The 19151-nt window shown below is 43.4% G+C and overlaps 1 protein-coding gene across 5 annotated transcripts; it reads left to right on the top strand.

Moving 5' to 3' along the window:
• Positions 1-1200: 1200 nt before the first annotated feature.
• bcl6aa (BCL6A transcription repressor a) lies at positions 1201-19054 on the top strand. Of its 5 annotated transcripts, none has more exons than XM_086115068.1 (9): positions 1201-1404; positions 11578-11749; positions 11887-12108; positions 12623-13570; positions 14379-14557; positions 14680-14847; positions 15232-15362; positions 16409-16546; positions 16931-19054. In XM_086115068.1, exons 1-9 carry the CDS (start codon positions 1377-1379, stop codon positions 17072-17074), a joined length of 2130 nt encoding a protein of 709 aa, XP_085971194.1. In that variant the 5' UTR covers positions 1201-1376; the 3' UTR covers positions 17075-19054. The 5 variants fall into 5 exon arrangements, with proteins under 5 accessions (XP_085971194.1, XP_085971192.1, XP_085971195.1 ...); XM_086115066.1 differs by lacking the exon at positions 1201-1404 and adding an exon at positions 8270-8383; XM_086115069.1 differs by lacking the exon at positions 1201-1404 and adding an exon at positions 10156-10216 and having other exon boundaries at positions 11581-11749.
• Positions 19055-19151: the final 97 nt, after the last annotated feature.

The following is a 19151-nucleotide window of genomic DNA, read 5'->3' as shown; positions in this document are numbered from 1 at the left end:
TGCGCCCCAACCATGGGGAAAAGGTTTTAATCTGCCACGTTTATCCCGGGATGACCAGGGATCTGACAGCGAATTTTTCCGCCAACATCCCCCGAGGGCTCAGCTTGGTTAGGCCCTCCGCAGTGATGAAAATGTGTTCGACTAATTTGTCTTAAAACGGGATTGGCCTCATATTAGTCCACTCATCCATCAGATTATCCCTCGCTGGACGGTAGCGTTCTCTCTAATGTCTTCTCTCTGGGTGAGATTATCCGCGCAGGCAATGGCGTCGGTTCAAAAATCAGGTGTCAACCACGTCATGTTAACGAGCAATGGCCACGTAAAAGTGACATGAACGACAAAATGACGGAGAGACAGCCTCTGTGTTCAATGAGTCACGCCTTCTTAGTGGTTGTGCACAAATTTCCAGGTAACATGTCATTGGAGGATGTGCGTCGGTGAAAGGCGTGCTAGCTAGGCGCGTAAAAGACTTTTGTCAGTTGGTAAATTTGTTGGGCATTTTTCTAATTAGTTTTAACTCAATTCAAATGTGTTTAACTTAACTAGCTAACTGAACCAATTAACCAATACTTAGGTTAATGGACTAGTTAACAGCGTACCCAGGAACCAACCAACCTTGCCCATTTGTTCTCTGCTAGCCACTCATTCTCGGATGGACCAACATAGTAACAAACGGACGAAGGGCCCGAATTCAGTAGCTACCTTCCTGAGATATGCCACTATTGCGATTCTGCCTTTTATGCTCAATGCCTTTCTTCCTCAACTGCGAGACGAATTCCGTTTTTGTGGGCGTAACCTTACCAGGTTGAAGACGCGACATCTGGCGTGATGTAATAACGCAATAGCCCTCCTACCCTTTCCCCCGCTGCGGTCAAGTTATAAAGAGCAATATCTGCTTCCCCAGATTGAGCCGAGTTTAGCTAGATTAATGCACTCAAATGTTTGTTGTATAAAAGCAGTGTTTATCAAACAATGTGTCTCTATGGCAGATGGCTCATCATCTCTGGACGCGCGCTCGCTCGCTATGCTAAAGGCACAGCTAGTCTGTGTGTATCCTAATGGGATTGGAGACTTCTTCTTTCCAATGAATTATATGTAGAACAAGTGGGATTAATTTAATCTCTTTTCTGCCCCTCCCCGACACCCCGCCCCCCCAAAAAAAAAATCTGAGCTTGTAACATTCACAGGAAAGCCGAGCAAGTGAGCACTACAATCTCTAGCTCGTATTTTTCCGAGATTTTTTTTGCATCCCGCCACTGTGGAGGACGTGAGGATAGCGTTGTCCTTCTCACGTCTCCACATTTAGGAGAAGTCAAGTAAAGGTTCTTACCATCGATAGTTGGATTCATTCAAGATCAAAGACTGTATTTCCCAGCATGCCTCCCTCCCTGCAGAGGAAAAAAGGTGAGGTCTGAAAAGGTATGAAAATTTGTTCATCGATTGGCGACCAACCAATCAACCAACAAGCCGACTGTACGACCAACTGATCAGCTAATCAGCACCATTTTTCTGTTTGTTAGTTGGTCGGTCATTCGGTTAGAAAAGATTTATAAAGATTCAGTCTCCCAGCCCATCGGTTGTTTGATTTGAACTAATCGAGTAAACAAGTGGACTAGCCAACTAGCTAAATAGCGAACCAACTAGCTTAATTTGTTGTCAGTGGATTGGGGAGTTGGTCAGCCAGTCTTTTTGTTCAGTGGGGGTTTTTTTTGTAGAGGGGGGGCATTGGTTGGCTTACCCACTTTTTAGTTTAACACCAAATTAAATAACTACCTGATGAACTAACCAGGGCGGCCCGGTAGTCCAGTGGTTAGCACGTCGGCTTCACAGTGCAGAGGTACCGGGTTCGATTCCAGCTCCGGCCTCCCTGTGTGGAGTTTGCATGTTCTCCCCGGGCCTGCGTGGGTTTTCTCCGGGTGCTCCGGTTTCCTCCCACATTCCAAAAACATGCGTGGCAGGCTGATTGGATGCTCTAAATTGTCCCTAGGTGTGAGTGTGGGCGTGGATGGTTGTTCGTCTCTGTGTGCCCTGCGATTGGCTGGCAACTGATTCAGGGTGTCCCCCGCCTACTGCCCGAGACGGCTGGGATAGGCTCCAGCACCCCCCGCGACCCTAGTGAGGATCAAGCGGTTCGGAAAAATGGATGAACTAACCAATTAACTATGTCAGTCTGCTGTTGGTTGGTTGGTTTTTCCTAACTAACTAATCAACACTGGCAAACTGACGGACCAACTCATGAACCAAATTTTCCCATTCGCCCATTTGTTAGTTAGTTAGTTGGTTAGTTGTCATAACCAATTAACCGATTAACAGACTGTCTGTCAATACGTTCGATAGTGGGTATGTCAGTTGGGCAGCCATTTGGTTGGTTTGTTAGGTCGGCTGGTCATTTGATACGTTTGATAGTGTTAAATCACGAATTAACCAACCTACCCAAATTTGCAACAAATAGACCAATAGACTAACTACCTTACCAACGAACCTGCTTTAATCTGTCTGTTTATTACTCGGCTGATCAGTCTTGTTGGTTAATTTGTTAGCTTTTTTCTTTTCCTCATCATTTGTTTCTTTGCCAATTCGATTTAACGCACTCACTAATCTGTGTTGATGCGAGCCCATAGAACTGCGCAAGCTTAAACGAGCAAAATCATGAAAGTAACAGGAACGTATCAACCAGTAAAATGTGATATGAGAGGGCCATAAGTAAGCATTAAGGATCACGCAAAGCGTCTGCACAACTGACAGCTGATAGTCAAATGGGAACGAATGAAGACAAGCATTGACTTGTCGAAAAAATAATATTTCACAACCTAAGAACAAGACTGACTTGTTTCATTCCTAAAAAGTCCATGTAACATTCCTCTAACATTTTCCATCGCTCAAATAGTAACACTGCGGTGAAGTAGAGGAAAATCAAAAGTTACCTCAATAAGGATTACATTCAAATGTATTGCACGTGAAAGTCTAAAACTTTAATCCATAGTTACATTGTGCGCCCTTTGAACATGAGCACTTATATACAGAAACGTTTCCAAAACATGTCCTGAAATAAGTACCTTGAGTGGTACGTGCGGCGCACTTTGACAATCGCTACATTAGATAATTCGGGATGTCGAGCGGACATATGCACGCATCATCTCCATATCGGTGGAGAGGGGTTTTAGGGATTGAGCTGATCCCGCTCAATCCCCCGAGTGTGCTCACGTTGGGGATTGAAATCTAGTAATGTACTCGACAATCATTCCTTCTGCAGGGACAATACGCCGTTATGCTAATGAATGTCCAAAGACACCTTTGCGGTTTCATTGGGATTGCACAGACCGCGACCTTTTTAGCATCCCTGAAGTTGAGTTGCGAGCTTAGTCAGAGATTGAATTGAATTGGTTTATCACGGTAACAACCGTATACTAACTATCGGCGATTTAAATGGCCACAATTTTTCATCAGCACGATTGGGCGGGTACACACATCTTGCTAGCTAAATGTGTGATAAAATGGCTTTTTAAAATATGGATAAAAGACGGCCATATGTCTGTCTTCGTCTATTTTTTCAGTGCAGGGGGCTCTCGTGCATGAATATTACATTGATGGATGGCACAAAACTGCTGAACAGCTAATCAACAGTTTTCCGCTATTCGCGGAGGATAAGGATCAGGCTAGCCCGGTTGACTGCATTAGCATGGACAAGTGTGAGTTCATTGAGGTAGTTAGTTTGTTATTTCGTTTGTTTGTGAGTAAGTTTGTACATTAGTTTGTCAGCCAGTTCATTAGTTTTTCATTGGATTATTTTAGTTTCGTTCGTTCGTGAGTTAGTTTTGTTTGTTTGTCTGGGTCGGTTCGTTCTTTATAACTAACTTGTAAAAGGAGTCGATCCCCAACCAACTAACCAGCCAACCGAGTCCATAACTCTGTTTGTGAGTCGGTCGTTTGGCCTGGCTGTTTGTTAATTTGATTTCCTAACCCTAATTGAGTTTGCTATCCCCTCTGTCTGATTTTTAGTTAGTTAGTTCCATCATTTGCGCTCTTTTCCTATGTTCATTTAAAATGAGTTATTCTCTATGTCCGTTGGTTTTTTGTTCATCAGCAAGCCTTAAATTTAGCTTTTTTGCGTGCATTTGTTTGTTAGTTCATTAGATTAGTTAGTTAGCCTTTATCAGGCTTTTGTATTTGAATATGACAACTGTCAGAATTGAACATTGCTCAAATATTCTGCATAAACATACAGCGGTAGCAATTTCTCTTTCTATTGTTTCCTCCAGGGCAAACGATTGATGTTTCATTGAGTTTTTGTTTTTGTTTTTTTGTTCCTGGCATGCCCAAACACATACCTGAACCATGATATGAGGAAGTTTGATGAAAGTAGGCAGGGTTTGATTTCCACTGGCAAACAAATAAAAGGTAATTGTTTGACCTTTCCAAAGATTTATCCTTAAGGGGGCATCCCAACCCAGCGAGGAGGCTCACCATGTGGAAAATTCCGACTTTGCAGATCACATTCCTGCCGAGCGCAAAAATACTCGATTCCACACGCTTTGTATTCCCGAAAATTGGAATAAAGGCAAAGCAGTGCCAAACCACACCCTTATTTTGATTTCTCTAACCTTAGTGGTTCAAGTTTATTTAAAACAATTAAAGAAGCCAATAAAATTGTGACACAGAAAAGCTATCATGTGGCACCGCGGAATTTGGGGGGAAAAAAACTACTGAAATAATTCTTACTTGCAATTAATTCTCATTTAAGATCATGATTGAGGACATCTGCGGTGGCCTGCCAGGGCCTTAAAAGAAAAAAAAGTGAAAGTTAACAAAAAGAAAAGAGTTTGAAAAGAAAAAAGAAGAAGAAAGAGGAGGAGGAGGAGCTGTGCCGCTAACAGCTCTAACATCTCCGTGTGTGTTTGGGTGTTACAGCCATGTTGCATCATGCCGCTCAGAACAAAAAAACTCTTTGCTGACAATGAACGCTCAAGTCGGCACAATTTTGCTGCGAAAACCTCAGACAAAAGTGAATCACTTTGCGAGTGAGGCAACCTCCGGGCCTCGGGCCTTTGTCACCCACCGTCCGTGTACAAAAAAAAAAAAAGTAGTGTAGTGCCGGACTTTTTACACAATTTTTCCTTCTGGTCGACACGGCCTTCAGAAGGAGCAGAGTCGTGTGTAAGAGAATAGCGGGAATGCCGGGACAAAGGTGTGACGTTTAACACTGTCTGGGCCTTGTTGCGTCGAAAGCAATTGCGAACATCCACCAACTATTTTATACGTCTATAAAATAAAAAAAATAATACATGTGAGTAGGGGAATAGTATAACGCGGGAACAAAGGTGTACGTTTAACAGCCAACACTTCTCCAATTGTGTTGTGTTGAAAGTCTGATTTGAAACGTCACAACTCGAGCTCGGACTAGAAATCTGGATCATATGTTGACGAGGCTGAGTGTAGCTTAGCGCGTTAATGAAGCGTATCAAGAAACAGAAAAGGTTAACCTTTTGAGTTTAAAATAACTTCCTTTAACCTCCAGGATCTCACCCCGAACTCTGAGCAATGGCAGAACAATTTTTTTTTCTCTTTGGTCCCATTTTAAATCCACCAACGTTGCTCGTGGCCTCATCCTAGCTAGCGCTACGCTACTTCGTCTCTCAGGTCTGGCGTACAAGTTTGAAAAGTCCCTTTTGTTTGGCGCTAGTAGGAAATTAGTCTGCCAACAGCTGAGGCGAATATTCCCGTTGCTAGCGTAAGCCATATTCGCTCAACGGCAAGGTTAGCTGGTCAAATATTCCCATAGGCTAGCGGCTGTACTTCAGGGCATCCGCTGAAATGTAGCATGTACAGTATGTTGCTTTTACGCATGTGCACTCCTCACATAGATAAGGCAGACAGACAAAGAAAAACGGGATGTGCCAGCCAAACATTCCTACGCTTAGAAAGCCGGGAATTTTCAGCTATTTTTCCATGTTGCTGTTCTTTCACTGACACTAAATGTTGGTGATGACGCCGCCGTCAATGCCACTTTTCAGTGGTTTTACCCGTTTTCCAACTAAAAGCCATGGCAAGAAACATCCCTTGAAAGTGGGTTTGTTTTCTCATCTCGATGACGATGCGGTACAGAAGAGCGCAAACAACAACAACAACACAGATTCCAAAAGTTCTGTTTTTATCGAAACTGTTTTTTATGAGCTCCCATCCTCTAGGGGTAGGTTGTTTTTTTTAATCCATTTCCAACTAATAGGTGTCGTAGTAACATCTGTCCTTGAAGATGCTTTTTCAAATCTTTCCAATGAAGTGGTGTGGAAGAAGAGTGCAGAACATAACATTGTTACGTAGCAAATGTTTTTTCTTTTGGTCTTGAACACAAGAAAACGTTTTAAATGTGTTCTCCTGCCTTCTGAAGTCGTTTTTTTTTTGTTTGTTTGTTTTGTTTTTTAAATTCACTTTCAAGCTAAAAACCATGGGGGTAAATATCGCTTGAAAATGTTTTTTTTGTACTATATATTTTTTTTCTTTTTATGTGGAAAAAAATGAATTTAAGTAAAAATTCCTTGTGGTCATTTTTTGCGTTGTTTTTGTCACTTCACAGCTGGGCAACATCGCTTGAAAGTAGTTTTATGCATCTTGTCGAGGAATAAGATTAAGAGTCCGAATAACAAAACCAATATATATTTTTTTCTAATCCTGAACACAAACAAAACTTTGGTGGTTCCCTCCCTTATGGGACACTTAGTTTTGCAATTTTCATATTTCCAGCTAATAAGCTGCCACCGTAAAAGTTTAAGGGTTTAGGCATCTTGCCGATAAAGTCGCGTACAAGAACAAGAATAGCGCAATCGACGACACCAATACAAACTTTTTTTTTAAATTCCAAATAATTTTTGTACAACTCGCCCTACCTTCTGAGGTAGTTTGTTTCATAGTTTTTTTATCCGTTTCCAGAAAACAAAGTCCCTTGAAAGTGTTTTCCCTTATCTTGGCGAGAAGAATAGTCGACCGTCATCTATGAGCGAATGAATATCCCGCACGTGCCACCACACTCGCGGTGCATTATGCATTCAGTGCCTCCAACATCCCCCGAGTGGATGGAAATAAAGTTGACGCTGCTCTTTGTTTGCACTCTTAATTATTTGATTTTTTTTTTCTTTTTTAGCCGCCTCCCTAGTGGTTTGTTTACACCTGCAGTGATTTTTTTTGGGGGGGGGGGGTGCTGAATAACAGCCGATGCAGATGGGCGGATGCTCGGGCGTTCCTCAAGGGGTGAAAAGCAATGTCAGATGCATTACGGCGGCGAGCGTCACGGTACAAAAGGGTTAAACACAAAAGGGAAACTGCAGGCGGCGTTGATTTGGGTCACGTCACGTGGATGCTTAATGAGCGGCGCAGGGCTGCTCAAAACCCGTTTAATGGCGCCCATCGATTGAGAGCCTTCATCTGGTCAAAACAACTAAATCAAACGATTTCAAGGCCGAAAATGTGTAAAAATAAAAATAAAAAATCGTGTACATAAGCAAAAGAAGCCAAAATATGCAGTTATTTTAAAATAAAAATAGCAAATGCAAAAAATTCAAAAGATAAATGTTTTAAAGATAACAAATATTTTATCTTCTCAAAATATATATATTTTTTTTAAAAGAAAAAAGGCTGAATTTAATTAATTTAATTCTGTCTTTTTGTTGTATGTTGAAGACATTTTGCCTTAAGATCAGATGGAGAAAGAAAGGATCTGCTGATGATCCAAAATAGACGAGCTCATCTGTGAAGCACGATGGAAGTAATGTCACGGCTTGGGCTTGTATGGCTACTTCTGGCTCACTTGTCTTAGACTGGCCAAGTCCATCGTTGGACCTTAACCCAATCGAGCATGCATTTTACCTCCCAAAGAGGAGACTGAAGGGAGAAACCTCCAAAAACAAACAAGAACTGAAAGAGGCCGCAGTAAAGGCCTGGAAAAGGATTTCAAATGAAGAATCCGACCAGTCTGGTGCAGACGATGGCTCCCAGGCTGGATGCGGTTATTGCTAGGAAGGGTCAAACCACCAAATATTAAATCAATGTCAGAATATCCGTTCGAATACTTTTGTTCACAAGAAACGTGGGTGGCTTCAAACGAAAGGTGCTCCATCCCGAGTTGATTGATGATCTACGTTCAGCAGTACATTCGAACATATTTGCCAGTCAAAATTTTTACTCCTCGCTTCTGTTATCTCCTGCAAATGGCGTTGGCCCTACTCGAATTTTTAGTGTTTTAGGGTAGCAAGCGATGTATTTTTCAATAAAAGTAACATCATGTGGTGGTGTTTTTGTGGCTACCCAGGGCAGAAATTGTCACTTCTGTGCCAGAGAGTTGACAAGAACGGGGAATCCCTGCTTTGGAATCACCACAAGCAAACTTTCCACGGTGAGTCAGTGGCCACTTTCTAAACGCAAAGCGTTAGTGTCGCTCAACATCTTGGCCCTGACATTCGTCATCTGCTTTTGAACTCCAAAAACAAACAAGTTCAAATGATTTTATATTGTTTTTTTTTTAATTAGTTTATTGGGTGAGAAACAGCACGTATCCTCCATTAGATGTGCTTGTCACGGACTTTCATTTTTATCTCATACAAGTCAATTAAATTTGCTTTACGTCAATGAAAATAAGAGAAACAAATTAAGAAAATGTAAAAAAAAATGTTAAAATAAATTCTATGTTTAAATGTCAAACACATTAAATGGTCGTTGAATGTAAAAATTGTGATAAAATGCAATACAATAAATAAACTTTTAGAAACCGATTTTTTTTAAATATACACATTACTTTATTATAAAATATGAGATTATATAAAGTGAAACAAAATAAAAGGCAGATTACAATTAGAATACATCACACACAAATATGAAATCTCAGTAGAATACTTTAAATGTGAATAAAATATATTCTAAATAAGCATTTAAAACACAAGAAATACAAACACTGATATTATGAAATATTGCATATAAAAAGTAAGACAGAATAACAAGGAAAGCAAATGGGGATACCATTAAAAATAAAATGAAAATATTTGGGGAAATCAAAATACAACAAAAATGTAAATTTGAAACTTAACACAACTTTAAAACAACAACAAATGGAAAACTAGTTTAAATAACCGTGAAAACATGAATTTAATATAATTAAATCCCAAAACTCTAAAATCAAGATTATATGACTGCAATAAAAGCAATGTGTCACACGAGTTGAAATAAAATAAAAGTAAAAATTACAGATACAAAAGGTAGTGGACACAAATATAGTGCCACAAAATTCCAATAAAATTAAATGATAGAAACTAATTTTAAAACACAGCAAGTACATCGTAAAACTTAGTATAAAAATTAAAAAATATTAATAGCCACAGGAAAAGAAAGGTATTTTTCTATTTATTTTAAATTTATAAAAAGTGTACAAGACATTCGATCAAGAGAATCGTTTTAAATACGGGACAAAAATAAGGCCTAATAATTCACAAACTCTCAATTAAAAAACTCTCAATTCTAAAGATTTGCTTTTTCCTGTTTTTAAAAACGCGTCTCAACTTTAAAGTTATGTCACCGCTGCCACACTTCTGTCCCCGATGACGCGTTCACGGACATGCAACAAGTGCGCCACTTCCCTCATCTCCTGCCGACGACGAAAACGTGCATCGAGTTTGACAGCAAACACGACCGCGATTAACCATCTTGTAACGAATTCAAGTCGATATAAAAAAAGCCTCGAATTTGCTGTCCACGACCCCCGCCCCTCCACGCACACACACACACAAAGGTTTACGCCATCGTTCAGTCTCCTTATGTAGACTCTCGCTTCGACGTCTTGACTCCGAGCCACTTCTCAGAAGCTCCGCAGATGGGCGGGGCTCAGAGACGTGTGACGTCGGCAAACTTTGGACTCCATCAACTTTGCGGGGGGAATCCGCGCTAGCGTGCTTGCCCCGCTATGGTTACTTTATCACAACAGAGTGGATTTAAATCGATTTAGACATCAAGCCGGTGCATCATAGAGACGCAAGAATGTATTTGGTGTGAAAAGATGGAAGGGAATAGTGAGAGAATGGAGAGTTGAAGCCGGAGGGGGACGAACGGCCTCTCCCCCCCTGGCCGGAGACGTTGGTACGGTCCCGGGCTCAAATTCCGAGAATTGAGCTGGTCTGATTCTTAGAACTGGGCTTCTTAGAAGTGGTGATGCAAGAAGTTTCTAGGAAAGCGCTACCAGGTGATTTTTCAAAAAATTCATTTTTTTACATTATCCCTCCCCTTGTCCGCTTCTCTTCCCTCTCATCTTCCCTTGTAATTATTTAGCGGCCAACTTGTTGTGTCGCTAATGTCATCGTTTTTGGAGTGTGAATTTGTCTATGTGCGCGTACTTGTGTGACGGCGGCGGCGGCGGCTCCCCGGCTGTCAAACAACCGAGACGCCAGAACCTTCTTTCCCTTCTCACCACCTCACCGCACCTTCCCATTCCCCTTCCGTCCGTCTCTTCCCGCGGCTCTCGCCCGCAAAAGCTTCCCGCTCACGCTACCACCTCCACCGCCACCCCCGGTCCTAAGCGGCTTCTGTAGCCGAGATAGGGCGCGCGTCAGGCGGCTGCAGCGAGGGCCAGAGCCGCTCCTCGCGTGCTCTCGATTGTCACACATCCCCAACTTTGATTTGGGATTTTTTAAATTATGTAATCGCTACGGTATAATGTTGGGATGCGTACAGTTAACGTGCCATTGCTTTGTAAATGTGCATAATGGTGTTGTGTCGTGCGTGCGTTGCCGAAGTGGAGTTGTCAACTTGTCTCTTTACGTTTGCGCCAAGTGGGGCTGCGTGTGCACGTTGCATGCTTATTTTAATAACGTTGTTGTGCGAGTGTAGCACCGCTAAAAGAGATTGAATTTGCAGCCAAGTATGCATGGTGGAAAACTAGTGCAGAAATTACAGTAAATGAAGTACAGCAAAATCCGATGAATTGAATGTGGAAAAAAGTGCGTGGGGGGGGGGGGGGGGGGTGTAGTTTAAGTTTAAACCGTCCACAAAACATCACTGGAACATGCGTCTTACTTTAAAGTGTTAAATCTCGGGTTTTCTACTTATAAAAAGCTTTTGAATGGATTCTTGTGCATGGTCAAAAGAGTAAAAACGCGTTATAAAAGTTGCTTTTTATTAAGCAAATGTAAATTGTTATGCATGTGTATGTTTTTAAATGTTTCCTATTTGTCCTTTTTTTAATTGTTTAAACAAGTTTTATTCATTACATAGTTCTGTCACGCACTTTTTGCCGTGCACAGCCCAATCGTGTTCGCGCTGTGCACTACCCCCCGCCCCTTATTGTAATTCATTTAAATAATTTGTTGTCCTCTTCTTGTCAACCCGCGTTTCCCTCAAAGCTGCGGTTCAGAAGGGGGGGAGAAAAAAAGTGGGTGTCAAAATTTAAATATCCCAAACTGGCGTTGTAGTCGGTTAAATTGCGCCCTCTCATGGCATTTAGGTGAAATGCAACGGGCGCCTTCAAAATGCAGTTTGATCAAGAATTACATGCAACTAATGTACAAATGTACATTTTGTGTGTGTGTGTCCCCCTCATCCCTCCAGAAGTCGGCAGGATGTCTTGCTTGACCGACAGCTGCATCCAGTTCACGCGTCACGCCAGCGACGTCTTGCTCAATCTGAACCGCCTCCGCAGCCGGGACATCCTCACCGACGTTACCATCCTGGTCAGCAGGCAGCAGTTCCGGGCACACAAGACCGTCCTCATGGCTTGCAGGTATGCATTTCACTTTTTTAAAATCCATCCTGGAGGGGTCTTCACCAAGATGGCAAAAGGAGGACAGTACATACCAGAAAGGTTGTAGCTGTCCCACAGCTCAACAGGAGCTCATTTTGTCATTGCCTACCACACAGCGGGCTCTTCTACACCATCTTCACCGACTCGCACAAGTGCAACCTCAATGCCATTAGCCTGGACCCCAAGGTGGACCCGGAGGGCTTTGCCATCCTGCTGGAGTTCATGTACACCTCCAGGCTGGCTCTCAGGGAGAGTCTGATCATGGCCATTATGAACACTGCCGTCTACCTGCAGATGGACCACGTGGTGGACACCTGCCACCGCTTCATCAAGTCCAGGTAGGTCACGCGATCACTGCGAGAAGGGTCTCTGATTCAGTTCCGGCAAGTGGCCACGCGGAAGACCTGTCTTTCGGGAACTTTGGTGGTGTGTGTTCCGCTCTGGGTTAGATCTTGATTGGGTTCCCACTGCTCCTCAGGGACGCAAACAAATATTGGCTCTGGAAGCATCTGTGTAATGATGATGATGAGTCTAAGGGTCTAATGAGGTTAACTCATCCAGTACCAGCCAATTCTAGACCAAGTCTGAAAAGACGTTTTAAAACGTCTTTGGGAGTGAATGAGTTAATGAAGCTGTTCAGACCCGACTTTTGGGTGTCCTGTGTGGCGCCGGCATGTTTCAGGTTGATTTTCTCCAAGTGCTCCAGGCTTGCCATTTCCAGGTTCTGACTTGTGGTATTTTTCCAGAAAGAGTCCAAAAGCTGCCCCCCATCTGATGTTTTCAGTGAATTTGTCCTCCATGAAATATGCACCTTTACAGTTCTGGAAGTTCATGTCGTCTCTTGTCCTGCAGCGAGCCCAACGGGAAGCTTCCCAGAGATGAATTCCTGGTGAGCCCGCTTGTTCTGCCCCAGGACGTCCACGCATACCGCCCCCACGAGGTGGTGGATGCCTTGCACGGCCGCGTGGCCCCCTTCAGGGACGCGCGGCCGACGTACAGCTCCGGCATGCTCAACAACGTCGGCGCACCCGGCAACTACCATCTCTACGGGCAGTTCCCCATGCCGGGGTTCCCCTTCCCTCTCTGCAAGCTGACTGATGCCAAGAACGCTTTCGGCGACCTGTCGCGGAGCGGCATCCACCACAAGCACGCGCACGAGGCCGCCGCCATCAGCAGGGCCGAGTACGCTCGGGCGGTGGGCTCCTCCGGCGTCCTACACGCTGCGAACTTTGCCCCCAGGGAGTTGGGGCGGGAGGACGAGGTGAAGAAGGAAAGCAACGAGGCGCTCGGGCTACCGCTGGGCTTGGGCGGGAGGAAGCGGGTCTACCCAGTCCTGACCCTGGACCACCACAAAGACAAAGAGCACGCCCCGCCGGCCGAGGAAGACCTGATCCATCACCACTACCCGCTCGGGATCTCCTCCGCTGGGCGCAAGAGTCTCATGAGTAGCCCGCAGAGCCCCCTTAAGTCCGACTGCCAGCCCAACTCCCCGACAGAGTCCAGCAGTAGCAAGAACGCCGGCCTGTCGCAGGGCGCCTCTGGGGCGCAGCAGCCGGGGCCGGGAACCCAGGACCCCAAAGCTCGCAACTGGAAGAAGTACAAATTCATTGTGCTCAACCAGAGCGCCAGGGAGGACGAGGCCGGTCTGCGCAACCCCGGCCTGTGCTCGCCTCAGCGCGTAGGCCTGCAGGCGTATCTCCACCCGGGAGACTCCGACAACTTGGAGGCGCAAAGCACAAGGAAGAGCGTGGAGGATCATCCCGTGCCGCAGACCAGCCGACTCAACAACATCATCAGCAGGTGAGGGAAAAGCTCCGGAGTCGAGGACAAAATCTTTTCTCGGCGTCACCCAGATCGTGGTCGTCTTCTCATGTAGAAATGACGGGAGCTCGAACTTGTTGGAAAACAAAGAGCGTCCCAGTTTCTTCAGTTCTGCTTTTGTGGTTTTTGGAAGTTAGTAAATTGGAAGATCTTGGACGTTTTGAGTGATTCGAAGTTTGAAGCGTTGTTGGTCTGAAATTGATGCAACTGGACTATTATTGGTTGTTGAACAGCCAGGATGAATTCAGTTGTCTCGATTCTACTTAAACGGGTTTCTGATACCATTTTCTTTGTTTTGTACTTGAAACCATTGTGGTCAAAAAATTCTGAGATTTTTTTTTTAATTTTGAAATGAAGGCAACTGCGCTTTTGGTTTTTGGTTGACGGAAACCCCCTGGTTGCCTCTGTCATCCAGGTCACGGTAAAACCAAGGCAACGGTACTCGTCATTGTTGTTGAATAGCAAGAGGTTCTATTTTAAAAGCTTTTCCTACTTTACCACCCGCCGATCCTGACAATTCAGACTCTTATTTTGTACTTTCACCGGGCAGCTTGTGTTCAGGTTCCCGTAAGTGACGGCGTGAATGGTTGTCTACCCACAACTATCTTCCAACATCCACTCAATTTAATGCTCCTCACCCACAAGTTCTGCTGAATTCATTTTTTTAAAATGTTGTTTTTAATATTTGAAAGAAGGGGGTGGTGGGGGGACTGGATTGAAAATGTTTCTGGAAGAAAAATGGATATCTAGTTGTTGAATACTGATATTTGTGCGTTTTGCTCTCAAGTGCGCTGGATGGGTCGCTGAGAAACGCAGAGGGCCAGCACCCAACACGGTACCTGACTCGCCTCAACTGCTCGTCATGCGGCGCCCAGTCCCCCCAGCATTCTGAGATCTGCCCCTCCCGGGCGCGGCTGGGCGAGGACCTGATCGATATGCGCTCAGAGTACTCCGACTCCAGTTGCGGTAAGTCTTGGGCGATTTCAATTTATAGCTTAGGACGATTTCGATTTTCAAAATCGGGTTTTCTAGGGTGGGTCTCGTCATTTTCGAACTCCCGGTTTTACCCGCGCCTCCCTCCCGAACAGAAAACGGCAGCTTCTTCTGCAACGAGTGCGACTCCAAGTTTGCCGAGGAGGAATCGCTGAAGCAGCACGCGCTCCAAGTCCACAGCGACAAGCCCTACAAGTGCGACCGATGCCAGGCCGCCTTCCGCTACAAGGGCAACCTCGCCAGCCACAAGACCGTCCATACGGGTGCGCTCACGCCCAGTCCTTTGCGTCCCTTTCCTGTGTTCCCAATCGCTCCCTATCCAAAATATACAGTCAAGCCCTACTTTTTGTGCCGATTATATCCTGCATATATGCTTTTTCATTTTTATTTTATTTTTTTACTGTGGGTTAGTCTTAGGATAAAGGCGACTGAATATGAAAGGGCTATGTGCCAATATAATATACTGCCCTATATTGTGTATGCTGTTCAAAACTGTATTGAGTCTAGGTTGGAAGTCTACTAACCTTGTAGAGTGTATTTTAATCGGGAAAGTATGGTGAGGGAATGATTGCGAACCCGATGCCTGGTTTTTTTTTTGTTGTTGTTGTTGCATTTCAGCTCATCGCTTGTTGTCGTTGCGTTTGTAGGAGAGAAGCCGTACCGCTGCAACATCTGTGGTGCTCAGTTCAACCGACCAGCCAACCTCAAGACTCACACTCGCATCCACTCAGGAGAGAAGCCATACAAGTGTGAGACGTGCGGTGCTCGCTTTGTACAGGTAATTTTTTAAAAAGAATCATTGTCTGCAGTCCCGTACTTCAAACTTTTTGGGGGTCTCGACATGCCTGAAAACACAACATTTTGGAAGCATGTGTATCCTGATGGGGGAGAAAAATTGGTGTACCGTAAACTATGTATTTGACTCGACCCTCTAACTTGAAACTAGCCCTTGCTTGTAACTGTAAACCCCAATTCTAGAATTAAATTCCAACACAGGCTTGAAACCCTGACTTCACACCTTACCACCAATAATGTTCATTTCTAACCCTGCCTTGAAATGGTGCTTGAAAACTTTCACCCTTCCTTGAAACCCCAATGCTCACTCGACACCTTCATCCTATACATCGAAACCATGACTGAAAGCGCTCATTTGAAACCCTACCCTTATAACTTGAATACCAAAACCTGAAAACCCAAACCCTGACACGAAAACGTAATTTGAAACCTCAACCCTCCTTCAAAAAAAGTGTAATCATATAACTTTGGCCCTGGTTTGAAACCCTAACTGTAGCTCAATGAATTGTCGAGGCTTCAAAAATATCGTCTTTTGAAACATTCCCAAGAAACTCAATGGTTTCGCCTGTAACCGACAACAAAAACAGCTTGCACCCGTGACTTGCAGAAGGAGCTCCCGACTCATTTACAGCCAAGCGTATAACATTAATGATAGCAATTCTGGTCTTGGGACGTGCCCCTAACTCGGAGCATAAATAACAACAACTGCGGCTTGTCTGTCCTCATCAAGCCTTTGTTGCTAAAACTGTTCCGAGATGATCGGCGAAACATCTCGGACAAACAGAGCAGTCTATTTGCGATCCATTTTTTTTGCCCTGAGAAAGAAATGACCCGGTTGATTGACAAGATATCCACAACACAAAATTAGCCGGATCTCTCTCTAGAATCAGGACGCACAAAAAAATAAAATAAAAAAATCCACGTCGGAAATCGAACACAACGTCATCCGCTTTTAGTATGAAGCAGACATCGACACTTAACTCGTGGTTTTCTTGATGACTAACGTGCTCTGGTTTTGATCCCCGGCAGGTCGCCCACCTCCGAGCCCACGTGTTAATCCACACGGGCGAGAAGCCGTACCCGTGCGAGATCTGCGGGACGCGCTTCCGCCACCTGCAGACCCTGAAGAGCCACCTGCGCATACATACCGGCGAGAAGCCCTACCACGTGAGTCACCATGTTTGCTTTTTATCTCCGAGCCGAGTCTGCAAATTTTGTGTTGAAGAAATGTCATTCAAAAGACACGCAATGCTTCCAAATACAGCACGATTAATTAATTTGAATTAATGAATTAATTTTCATGGAAAGTGTGAACTCGTGAGGACAGGGCAAATTGTGCAAAAGTAATCCAACATTTAACAACCAGACTTCCAAAAGTTTACACAAGTTCACATGAAGTTCATCTCTAAAGGTCAAAGCGCATTTTCACTTCATCTTAAAATTTCCCCCCTCCCTCCCCCCAACTCCAATATTGGAAACTTTCTACGTGTAAATTTTTTTTTTGTCTGAGCTGCTGTTAACCTTGCGACGCAACTTTTTCCCTCCCTGTAGTGTGAGAAATGCAATTTGCACTTCCGCCACAAGAGTCAGCTGCGTCTTCATTTGCGACAGAAGCACGGCGCCATCACCAACACCAAAATCCAGTACCGCATTTCCACTGACACCATGCCCACAGACCTCACCAAGGCCTGTTGAAATGGACAACGCCATGGTGGAAAGCCCCCCCCCCCCCCCCCGATTCCAACGGCTCCCTTTCGACGTGTACAATCATCCTAAAACGCTATTGGCCGCATTGTTTTCATTGGACTAATCACAATGGCGGTGTTTTTATTGTATGGGGTTTTTTTTGGGGGGGGGGGGTTCAAAACACAGGTTTTAGTTTTATTTAGATTGCATTCCGATTTTATTTGGTGTTCGCGGTCGTCGTGATCTCCACAGGGGCCAAAAGTTTGTCACATTCTACAATTTTGATGAAGTGAGAGCAAATTTTGCATCGATGTCATTTGACTAGTCAAAACTAGTCCAATGGGTTTTTTGGGGTTCGTTTTTGTTTGTGCGATTTTGAAATTTTGCACATTAAGAGCAGTTTTTGAGCTCTATGCAGGCCAAAAATGTTTTTCATTTTTGATTAGGTGACAATAAATTTCACTTTCCAATGTTTTTGCGCAGAGGTTTTTTTTTTTTTTTAAATTCGGATCACATAAAATATATGTTAGCCTGTGCAACAGATTTCACTATCCGTTATTTATAGCTGACGTTTCAGGAAAACAAAAATCCACCTGTTGCAGTAATTTATACATTACAAATTATTATTATTATGAAAACCTGACATGCTAAACCAAAAAGAGGGCAGATTTGTAATCTGTGCCAAAAATAAATAAATCTATGAAAGCGTAGTTGGATTTGGTTTTTAAAAAAAATGGAAAATTTTTCATTCAAAACACTCGTGCCACACTGTAGAAATTGAGTTTTTTTTTTTTAATGTTCAAACAGAACATAGGTCAGTTTTATTCAGATAGTGTTAAATTATCTCAGATGCCAGTCCGCCATTCTTTTTTTTCACAGAATACAGCTCACATTTTTATTTGGATCAAATTTCCAATATTAGTAGCAGTACTCAAGATGTCCACATGGGCCTAAAATGGTCTGAACAGCGGCCCACCCCCCTTTGATGTGTACAATCATTCAAGACGCTAGCGCCACACTGTGACAAATCAAAACGGCGAGGTTACGCTAACAAAAGAGAAAAAAAAAACGGGTTTCCACTACATGTGAACATGGAGTCACTTTATGGTTTCTATACGTACAAATCAAGATAAGCGTGTATGTACGTATGTGTGTTTCTAAGCTTCGAAAGTACATAAAGCTTTATTTTCTCGAAGGATGGAATGTATTTAAAAATTTTAGAAAAAGGTGATTTTTAGGGAAAAGATTAAAAAAATAAAAAGTACAGTATTTTATATCAGAGAACTTACTTTTCTGGAAACACTGACTGACGGGTGGTAACGTATATTTTCAAAAGAACGGGAGTTGTCTGTTCATTTTAAAAACACCGCTGTGAAATGAGTGGGGGAGAGAAAAAAAAAAAAAGGAAAATTTGCCCAACAACTGCTTATGCATGAGCCACTCACTCGAGGGGTACGATTATAAATATTGTGTATTTATACATATTTGTGGGATTGTTCTCTGCGGGCGGAGCCAATCGTCTTTGATGTTTGATGACATTTTAATGTATTTGTAGAGGTGTTTTTCTTCTCTCTTTTTTTTGGGGGGGGCGGGTGGTTGTTATTGGATTTTGTTTTTCATAAGTGAAGGTTTCGAGTTTTTTCGATCATTGTTATTGCTCCCGACGTACAGTTGTGTCGTTGTCACTTTGTACATATATACACTGTGGATTCAATGTGCCTTTTCTCCACTGCAACGCAATTCAGCTCTGTTAAGGTACAGCCCCTCTTCTCCAACCCCCCCTCCCCATGTGTGTATGTTTGAATATGCGTGTGTGTGTTTGTTTGTTTGTTTTCTTCAACGCTTGTCACCAACTTTAAAAAGTAAATGCATCACTGTAAATCTTTTTTTTGTTTGTTTTAACGGAATTGGAAAAACTATTGTACCATGTCCTTTGATGTATGAATGTAAAATAAAGGTATTTGATTTCTATGCGTTATAGGATTCCGATTTAGGACGTCGTTTTCTTATCAGTGTTGTCGTAACACTTGTTTGCAAATCAACTCAAGACAATTGCTCATTTTAAAGCTCATACTTTTGAGAGCTA

Source organism: Hippocampus guttulatus, chromosome 7, assembly GCF_054856545.1.
Source record: "Hippocampus guttulatus isolate MCC_2025c chromosome 7, RoL_Hgut_1.0, whole genome shotgun sequence".
In the NCBI taxonomy this organism is placed as follows: domain Eukaryota; kingdom Metazoa; phylum Chordata; class Actinopteri; order Syngnathiformes; family Syngnathidae; genus Hippocampus; species Hippocampus guttulatus.
Note: the sequence above shows the minus strand (reverse complement) of the source record. Positions and strands in the feature narration are given on the sequence as shown.

Excerpts from the sequence above, each read along its gene's own strand:
- bcl6aa (XM_086115066.1), top strand. The coding sequence starts at position 8,272 with ATGTGGTGGTGTTTTTGTGGCTACCCAGGGCAGAAATTGTCACTTCTG. Across the intron at positions 8,384-11,577 it reads CCACAAGCAAACTTTCCACG|AAGTCGGCAGGATGTCTTGC; the intron begins GTGAGTCAGTGG and ends TCATCCCTCCAG. Across the intron at positions 14,558-14,679 it reads GTACTCCGACTCCAGTTGCG|AAAACGGCAGCTTCTTCTGC; the intron begins GTAAGTCTTGGG and ends CCTCCCGAACAG.